At 42.3% G+C, this 9,893-nt stretch overlaps 1 protein-coding gene across 2 annotated transcripts; it reads right to left on the bottom strand.

Moving 5' to 3' along the window:
• mmp23ba (matrix metallopeptidase 23ba) lies at positions 1–8,832 on the bottom strand. 2 transcript variants are annotated; one of them, XM_044211171.1, is made up of 8 exons: positions 8,446–8,832; positions 4,732–4,868; positions 3,770–3,909; positions 3,108–3,275; positions 2,805–2,969; positions 1,647–1,757; positions 485–611; positions 1–387 (listed from the first exon to the last, which is right to left on the bottom strand). In XM_044211171.1, exons 1-8 carry the CDS (start codon positions 8,578–8,580, stop codon positions 213–215), a joined length of 1,158 nt encoding a protein of 385 aa, XP_044067106.1. In that variant the 5' UTR covers positions 8,581–8,832; the 3' UTR covers positions 1–212. The 2 variants fall into 2 exon arrangements, with proteins under 2 accessions (XP_044067106.1, XP_044067107.1); XM_044211172.1 differs by having other exon boundaries at positions 4,732–4,864; positions 8,421–8,521.
• Positions 8,833–9,893: the final 1,061 nt, after the last annotated feature.

Raw genomic sequence — 9,893 nt, 5'->3', positions numbered from 1 at the left:
TTCTACTTGTCAGGGAACATTTATTATTTGCACATATTAAAACGCATTTACACAATAACAATCAACGATAGACAGTTGTATGTGGAAGATACAGGAAAGACAGTTTTTTAAAAAAAACAAAAAAAAACAAATATGTGCCCTAGTGAATGAGGTCTCCTTGTGACCATGTGTGAATGCGTCCTGTTCAGTGTGCAGAGGAGCTGGCGTGGCCTTTAGAAGCGCACACGCACTCTCCATGAGTAGTTTGTGAGAACTTTGTCTTTTTTCTTCACAATGCAGGTGTACGTGCCTTCGTTGATGGCATTGGCCACTATAGTGATGTGGTCATCTTTCAAGGAAATGTAGTTCGGGTGAGAGAACTCCAGCAGCTCCCCGTCCTTGTACCAGCTGAAACAGGAGTCAGACGTTAGACAGTGCTCAGTGATGTCATACTGTCATCGCTGCAGTTAGGTGGACTGATAACAGATTAGAGAGAGATACTCACTATACTTTGCCTTTCTTCGATGCTATTTTCTTTCCACAACGAAAAGTGAGCTTCTTGCCCTCGACGACCAGCTTGTGTTTGGTCCTCGGGGGTGTCGGGGTTGGAGCCACAGTGGGGAAAGGGAATTCTGAAGAGGATTGAAGGGAAATACTGATGCTCCAAAATAAGACATGCAAAGATCAGAGCCTTAATGAAATTACAATGATCCCGACCATATAGCAATCATTTGAGAGCGATGTGCTAGAAAAAAAAGAGATTATCCTATACCTCAGTGTAGTGTATTTCATGGAGAACGGAGATATCACAACTTCCTCCCTCAGCCTTACCTCGCCAAAACTCTGATTATCATCAAAATGTTACAAACCTTATCACGTCAGACACTTAATACGCTTTTCACAACCCCTGACCTGCCAGCGCCGTGGCTGTCTTATCAATATAATCTCTCCCATCTGGTTTCTGACAAACACAACAGGCCGCCTTGTGATCAACTCAAAGTCTGCTTAAAAAACAGTCGCTCTCGTTAATGCCGCAAAAATCCAAATTGACCTTCTGTGTCTAACCCTCAAGCCACAGTCTGAAATTCCAGCGGTTTGGAGTCACTCAGGAATTTTCCACAGCCGTACAACATCTCCCAATCAACAATGAGGAACAGATTACTGTGAGCCAGAAATCGTATCCTCTTGCCTCTCTCCACACTGTCCCTTGTTGCTGACAAAAATCTCAGAACCACTACAATCTATGGGCTGTGATTGTTAAGAGGAGCCATTTCCTGTTGTGCAACATTAGACCTCAGCACCAGTACGTCCCACAATAAACCTAAAGAGGCTTAGGCTGTCAGATTGCTGATGTGTTATCAATACTTGGTGTAGACAGCAATCAGCAGGTACCTGCTCTGCTCTGTCAGTGTTCTGGGCTAAAACACACTTTGCTTTCCTGGGGACACTGGTATTCTCCAGAACTAAACACAAACTCATCCAGTGGCAAGTGTAATCTCCCTTCAAAACAGATTCTTGAAAACCACATCACAGCTCTGCATGGCTGGACCTGTTGGCTCCTGTTGCTCCATTGGCAAACGGTTCACAGCAGCTCCTTGCGCTGCTCAATTGAGAGAAAACTCCCCCCCCCCGGACTGCTGCCGCTTTCTGCTGCTGCTGCGTCTTACCGTAACAGAAATCACAGCTGGAGGGGCAGTGCTTCTGCATCAGCTTGCGCTTGCTGTCGCAATAGCCTTTCCGAGCCCAGGCCGGACAGATAAATAACCGGTCCAAACATCCTGGAGGAGAGGGGAAGATAGAGTGAGTAGGAGGAGGATCAGACAACAGCTCTCAGTCAGCAGCAAAAGAATTTGGATCCCCGATCTGCCTTTTTGTTCCAGTGAAAATGACTCACCATAATACACGCTAATGATGACTCATGAGTAGTTTATACAATATTCATTAATGCCACGTTGGCTTTCAGTGTCAGTAAAGACAAACACTGTGGTCTTCATTCTGGTTGATTGTAACCAAAAATGGGTCATAGGTTTTGTACTACTGGTTCTTCACAAGTGTATCTAGATGCAATTTTTCTATTGCTGGGCTCAGACTGCACAATATTTTTACCTTTTTGAGATGATCACTGTGTGAGATTAAGCCATCACTTAAATTCTTGAATTCTTGTCCTGGCAGGCAACATGTTGGACCCTGTCTAATCATAGCTTGCCATCTTTCATGACTTTCATGGCATGTGCAGGTGATCGGGAAGGTGGTGCCAGGGACCAACTTCACTGTTCCACCTGACGTCACCAACAACATTCCTCTTTCGCTTTGGCATGTTTAATGATTAACGCCAATGTCGTGGAACTCGTAGAAGTTGTCGAGGGCAAAAGAATTCTGCCGCAGGTCTTTTTGTCAGGATGTCGCCCGGTTTCTCAGATGCTGCATCAGTTGTCTTCTACTATGATAGACAACTCGGGATAAAACGAGCAATGCACTCAATGCTTGTTTTTGTACTTGACACCCCACGTCTGTCAGGTCGAAGTCGGACCATCAAGGCTAATCACATCCCGATGATTCCGGCATGAGAACCGGATATGCTGTAAAGGTCTTGAGGACGTTTTCCATTCATTCAACAGGCTTCTGTGGTTCACCTTTTGGATGAATGCAAAATGTCTTCAAGGCCAAATAAGTACATTTTCCTTTGACTTGCTACTCCTAGATATCCAGTGTCCTGGATGATTGAAAACGTCTTCAGATGTATTTACAATTGTCAAAGCCCAAAATAAGAACCTTCCCATTTGTATCTGGTAGAAAAGTAAGAAACATAAGGATTGTGAACATACCGTAGAGACGGTGCAAACCCCACACCTCATCCTGTGTGATTAGCTTGCGCCCTGTCAGAGTTGCATTCAAGTGCATTATAGCTTTCGGGTCCATGGAGTGCATGAGTCCCAGGACGTGGCCAATTTCATGAGTTGCCACGTGGACAAGATCTGTCAGCCAAACCCCTGCAACATAGATACTGTTGATTATTTTCTCTTTCAGTTGCCGTGCACCCCACGAGCTGTCCAGTTCAGCGTCTGCTGCATCCATCACCTTATGGGTTAAATATTAGCAGTTTCAACAAACATGATAAAGACACATGCCTTTCTTCCAGCTAAAGCGCATGTTTCCCAGAATCCAGTATTCGTGGTCGTCAAAGTGGATCTCGCCAGTTGGCGGGAAGAATGCATGAGCCAATTCTCCTGTGATGCCGTCGAAACAATGGTGCAAGAAGGACTGTAGACAGTCTGTGTGGTTGACGGGGTAGAAGCCTGCCAAGACAGAGAGAGAGAGACACATACCTCAGAGCCGAGGAGGGAAACCCTCACTCCATTATTTCTGCTCTGTGTAGACTACAGCATAGAATATGTATAGAGAATGATGAATTACAAAAGACAGAGCTTTTTCTTTAGCCTTCACCTCGCAGAATGACAACCATTCCTCTCGCTGTCACTGAAAATTTATGCAGGACCCTGGAGTTTGCACCCAAAGGGACAGATAAAGCATAATTTAGACTGCTTCACCATGGGCTGACATGTATGGAAGTTGTTAAGCTTTTTTTTTTTTTTTCATTTAGAATTATGAATCATGCTGAATATAAGCTTGGTAATATAGTCGCGGTAGTATGATTTAATAAGTTTGGAGGCAAAGACATTTCTGCGATGACAGCATAGAGAGAAAAACGGTAACGACAAAGCAGAGTTCTGGAGCTCTGAGCCAAGGAACATCTGTTGGGGATTGATGCAGCCACATGCAGAGTACCCACCGATCTTAATGTCTGCTTCTTGGTCAGCTGGCACCTCTCTGAAGCTGAACGGCGAGACGTCGCTCCACATGCCAAAAGCCCTGGCAATGCCTCGACGCGTGTCGCTGGCATTTATCAAGTTTGTAGGGTAGGAGAGCAACCTGCTCAGAAACAACAGCATTATGTAGTTAAATCTGGTCTCTACACACATTTCTCTACAACAGAGGAATCTGCCAAAACACAATGGCTACTGTTCAGACAGACCAGAATTCCCACAAGCACTGCAAGTACAGCTCCATTACTAAGACTTAATATTTTCTTATATCTTAGCTAGGGTTCGACTGATATGGATACTTTTAATAAGAATATTAGATATTGATCAGTTGGTAACATCCACTGTCACTAATTCAGGAACGACTGAAATTTTACTTTTTTTTTATACTGTCCACTAAAGTTTGTTGGATCACCAAAACCCAGTGATCAAACCTCTCTAGTTCAATCCAGTCTTCTTATAAAGGACTTTATGGGATAATCTTTTTATAGCTCCAGAAAGAATAAAGTAGCACTGGATCTTCTCCAAACAGTTATTGCAGCACAATCCAAATGTGTTGTGGCCAAGCAATAGCAGTGTGGGAGCGATCACTGTCAGATGATGCATTTTGAACTTTTGTCGGTCCTACAACCTTCAATGGACGAGAAGATATTGACAAGCTCTTCAGTTTGGGGTAAATGATTCCATTAAGGTGTAGCTAACCCACACCAACAACTGATTTCAAGATCTTTAAGTTTGCCATAAAGTTTTGCTAATGCCTACTTCAACTGAAAAAATATCTGCGCTTGTGTTTTCCTGCCAAAACCAACATCAGTCTAACTCTCTCTGGTGTTTTTCATCTACTTTCCTAGGAGGATTTGTTTTCCTTTTCAATTTTCTACAACTGTAATATGCTGTTATGTTGACTAAAGGAAGAATTGCAAATGAATACTTGTATGTTAGCTTGAACTTGTCCCATTGGAGCTGCTCCGGGGTGAGGGTGTAGCGCTTGTTCCTGGAGAGGTGAAGCATTTGTGACCGGGCCTCTTTGCGGATCCCGATGAGCAACACAGTGGTGTAAGCTTCTTCCTTGGACAAAGAAAAACCTTTAATTAATCACATCGCACTGAAGTGAAGTTAGGAAGTGAACCTTGAGGCATCTGAGGCTCGGTTCAAATCTAAAGTTTTTTTTGTTATATCACGGCATATCACAAGCCCTGGAAAGGGCTTGACGTTTGACTTTTTTAATCATGACACTCAATCGGTGTTATTTCTGTGCCTTGCATCTGAATGTTACGCATTAGACATTCCTGGGAGTCCCTAAACTGAACCTTACTTTGACCACCCTGGGTACAAATAATAATCATGCCATTGTTCTACTTTCTTCCTAGAAATATAATATACTTTATTCAGTTTAGAAGTTTTTGCAGTAAATAGTATTACATGAGTTACCGTTCTATGACTTAAGGCCCAAACTCACACATAGCACATTTTTCTTCCAACCATCAGTATGGTCTACATTCCAGTTCCAGAATACAGGTTGCAGTGAGAAATGTAAAGGCCTCAGTATGCTTCAAATTAAGTTGTTGTCAGATTGTCTAACAGCGTTGGAAACGTCCTTTTGGAATCTGAAGTTCTTCCAAAACAGACACTCTTTACACAGCAATTGGCCAGGTGTGTGGAGGTGTGAAAGTAGGCAAATTTTGAACTTTTCTCTCTTTGTGTTACTTAAGCGAGCGAAACACCATGAGTGCCTTTTGGGAGAGACCGTCAGAACGTGTGTGCCGTTGTCCATTTATATGATTCATTGTGTCGAGACCGTAAAGACACACAAAGGACACAGAGTTCTCAGAGAGAGATTGGGGAAGCAGTAGGATGCAGCCAAGAGGAGGCTATGGGATTCAGTAAGCTTCAAAAAGTGCCTGTCAGATCATCCAACAGCATCTGAAACTTCCTTCTTCGAACTGCGGAATTCCAGGGGCTGCGTCCAACAATTTTTGTAACTTCCCAAAACAGAAAATCAGACAAGCATGCCCCATTTACGCAGCTATTGCAGGTATCACACCTCCACAGCCAGGTGTGTGGAGGTGTGAAATTAGGCAGGGTTTCCCCATTTGTACGATACATCGCATCTCACCTTCGGTATGATGGCAGGCTTTGTGCCCCGCCTTGAGTGTGGCCATTCAGAACAGATATAGACACTTTTGCCTTTAAACATGGTCAGATGACACATCGCAAGAACTAGTTTATTTAAAGTATACTGAGGCCTGAATGGTGTATACAATCATACCTTACTATGATTAATACACTAGGATGAAAATCATTGTAGTGGCAATTAAGGCAGTGGTTCCCAACCTGGGGGTTAGGACCCTCACAAGGGGTCACAAGATGATAAAGCGAAGAGGAGAGCAAGAAAAACCTATTTCTGCTATACAAAATTAAATTAATTTAGCTGACTTTTTCTTAAATCTTTGCTTTTTTCTTGTGAATTTGATTATTTCACTTCAGAACTCGAAACATAATTCAAATATAGCATTAGCAAGGAAAATCACTCTTTGGTTGAACTCGTCACAACCGGTAGACCTATGCAACCTATGCTCTAGCATTTTCTTAATGAAGATGGAGAGCAAATATCAAAGCCACTCCCTTCACTTTGTATTCTACACCCTATCCTTGGGTTCCTGTTCCTGCTATGCGCCGTCAAGACACTGATCCAGTACTTCCTTTATTTCCTTAGCAAAATAGTAAAACAGGGGCAGGCAGTCTGGCAGACTGTCCACACTGCTGTTGAACTTGATGACGTCTCTTGCTCTGATGTTAAATATAATGTTTCTGTATTGCATTATATGTACTGGTCACTGGTTTTATACAACAGTTGCTTTCCTGACCTCAGCTAACACACAGGAGTCTTGTGTTCAGTGATTTATGAGGTGTTTAATGTAGTAAGGCCAGCACAGTTATTTCTGTGTCGTGTCTTGTTATATTCACTGCAAATCTAATCTCGCACTTTGGCATAAATAAAGATGAAACGTAAACCATGAGGGGCGAAACAAGAGCGTTAGACCTTGAAGCCAGTGGTGAGTGCTGACTCGGAGGGCAAAACTTCTGAGGACAAATCCCAGAGGATCCTGGTGGGAGTCTGGAAGAGTTTAACCTCAGTCCCAAAGACTGTTAAAACAGGGATTATGATTTTCATCCTTAGTCTCAGACAGGTTGAAGGCCAAATTCAACAAAGACAATTTGTGTATAATGTATATAATTCAAAACACAAACTGTCAATTGAACTCAGCATGCACCTTTGCGAAGGTAAGAATGAGGCAAAACATTCAGAATATACAGTAGATTACAGGTATACAAAGTTGATTGTCAACATTGACAGAAAATACTGTTAATTATATATGATATATTTGCATATTCTGATACATCTCTAAATTTTTTATCATGCAAATAGTGCATTGTTTTCAGTATAAATGAAAGAAAACACATTAAAAATGCTCTTTGACTGCATTTTCACCTAACTTTATTCACTGACTGATACATTTATACTCTAATGTGTCTTTTACTTATGCTGTAATTTATTCTAGGAGCCTACAAGAAGCTTATCTAAGGCAGTTATGTAATTCTAAACAGCAGTCTTCTTGATTGACACATGAATGATGAGAGTGTGTGGCAAAGGAAATTACATAAAGCTATCCCTCAGGCTCTGTATCACAGTGGGTGGGTGGCAGTGATAGAAATCATATGGAGGAACATATTTATCCAATTCACTGAAGATATTACTGTACAGGGATCCATCCCACAGCCTAACCTAATTATGGTATTCCTCTAACTTCTCCACCTTAACCAAGCATTAATTGAATCTGATAGGTATTGACATGGGGAAGCTATAACTGAGTGATTTCATCTGATGATGTCCAACTAATGATACGTTTTAAGAAACCGCAGAAATGATTGAAATCGCATGGACACTGGCTCCCTATTAAAAGTCTGGGGAAAGCTGGGGACCTCTGCATAATAACAGTGAAAGAAAATTATGTGAATGATACTTGGGCTACTTTGAAAAATCATAGACTCTGTTCACCCTGGTTCTGACCTGTGATTGTCCTGATACCTGTCATTCTCTGCTGAAGACCATACTTCATTAAAAAAATGTTATCATTTAATTTTACTGACTGTCAAATGTACACAGCTTGTACAACACATGATAAGGCAGGTTATTAATCTTTATGTACTTGTACTTGCGAATTCAGGTAATAAAGGGTCCACCGAGTATCACTATATTTCAATATAATTTTAATTTTCACATTTGGGTTCACACTACTGTATTAGCGGAAGACAGTGAATATGAGTTAAACCATTTACTTACAAAAGTTAGTTACTGTTTGAAATAAGTGCTTCCTCGTGTAATACAACACGGTATATGCCGAATTGAAAAGTGGCTTTTAATAATTAAAAATAGCATTACAAATCCAAGCATTCTTTGTATGTAGCTTCACAGAAACGTAGGGCAAATGTTAAGTCACAAACTTTTAAATGGAGTTTGGTGTTCTATTTTTTTAAGTGAGAACGGAAACAACGACTTACTTATATTGCATAATAATAGACAAACCAGACTTGCAGAATTGCAGTGACAGCTCTTACATGTTATGAAGTGGTCACAGCATACCTCTAACCTCCAGGAGGGAAACGCCGTGGTTTGTTGCATCCCTGCGAACACAAGACTGAGCAGCGCGGCAGCCAGCAGAGGAGCGAAGCCCCAGTTGCCTCTGCGTAAACCTCTGGGAGTCTGACAGCACACCATGGCTGCGATATCACACCTCCAGGAAAAAAACAAACAAATAATCCCTCAACGAAGACTACACAGGTTTACCATCTATACCCGTGAACACTACTTCTTGGCCATTGCACGTTTCGGTAGTGTGTTACTACTCGGGTAGGTTCTGGTACTGTGTGCGGCAGCGCAGTCCAGCCTCCGGACCGGGTAGTGAAAGCAGTGCTGAGCGCTGCAACAGCTCTTCTCGGCTCTCTTCCGCACAGTGCGCCTGCCAGAGTGCTGGTTTCATATTACTGTAGATGGGGCAGGGGGTCAGTGTCGAGACAATCTAATGAAAACCAAACGCGCTCTGTCCATCAAACCACTTGTTGCAACCACTAGAGCTCAGTTAAAGCAGAATCAGATGTCTTATTTTGAACATGATTTTCTGTGGTTGATTTAATGCTGCTGGAAAAAAAGTAGTTTGGTCTGCTCCTTATCCCACTGTGGCATGCACAGACACTTTCCGGCAGGGCAGAAAACAAAACAGTGCATCACCCTGGAATGTACACATTTTCTGTGACCCATTTTGTCAAAGGTCCAGGACTCCAAACAAATTCCAATTCAGCATGTTATCACACAAAACATAGCAAATTTTCAGCGAAATAGAAGTGCAGCTGCACTGTGTTTTCCCTTTAACTTTATTCCAAATCATTACATTTTCTATCGTTTAGAGTTTTATAAAGATAGCAAAATTGTCAAGCCGTGTGTCCTCCCACTGGGACTTGCAAGCATTTCTGTCCAGTGAGGACAGTGTGACATGAACGTTGCAGGAGCCACAGTGAGTATACAGACTGCTTGCAGTGGCATGGCAAAGTTGATTTGCAGTACTGCCAGTTGTAGAAGGGACTCTGGGCTGGATGGGTGGGTGACGGTCTTGGTGAACTTTTGTACCCAAGACACCTCACCTCTTGTGCACGCCACTGCCTTCTACAGCACATGGCTAGTTGTGGCCCATGTAGAGAGTCCATGGGCTGCAAGTGAAAAGTGGACCATACTGATGTTTGGGTGAAAAATGTGCCATGTGGGATTTTGGGCCTTAAAGGGACAGTTCACCCCAAAATCAAAAATACATATTTTTCCTCTTACCTGTAGTGCTATTTATCCATCTAGATTGTTTTGTTGTGAGTTGCCGAGTTTTGGAGATATCGGCCGTAAAAACTCAACAGCAATGTCTCGTTCCAGAAATCATGACCCGATAATCCACAGATTTGTTGTGAGCAGTTTCATCAGAAATACTTTATTGATCCCCGAGAGGAAACTCTTTCTCATGTAAGAACTATTTTCTTTCTACCGATAGT

Source organism: Siniperca chuatsi, linkage group LG10 (genome assembly GCF_020085105.1).
Source record: "Siniperca chuatsi isolate FFG_IHB_CAS linkage group LG10, ASM2008510v1, whole genome shotgun sequence".
Classification (NCBI taxonomy): domain Eukaryota; kingdom Metazoa; phylum Chordata; class Actinopteri; order Centrarchiformes; family Sinipercidae; genus Siniperca; species Siniperca chuatsi.
Note: the sequence above shows the minus strand (reverse complement) of the source record. Positions and strands in the feature narration are given on the sequence as shown.

Coding starts and splice junctions, on each gene's coding strand:
- mmp23ba (XM_044211171.1), bottom strand. CDS start 8,580: ATGGTGTGCTGTCAGACTCCCAGAGGTTTACGCAGAGGCAACTGGGGC. Junction 612..1,646: donor CAGCTGTGATTTCTGTTACG/GTAAGACGCAGC, acceptor AATCCTCTTCAG/AATTCCCTTTCCCCACTGTG. Junction 388..484: donor TCGAAGAAAGGCAAAGTATA/GTGAGTATCTCT, acceptor CTCCTGTTTCAG/CTGGTACAAGGACGGGGAGC.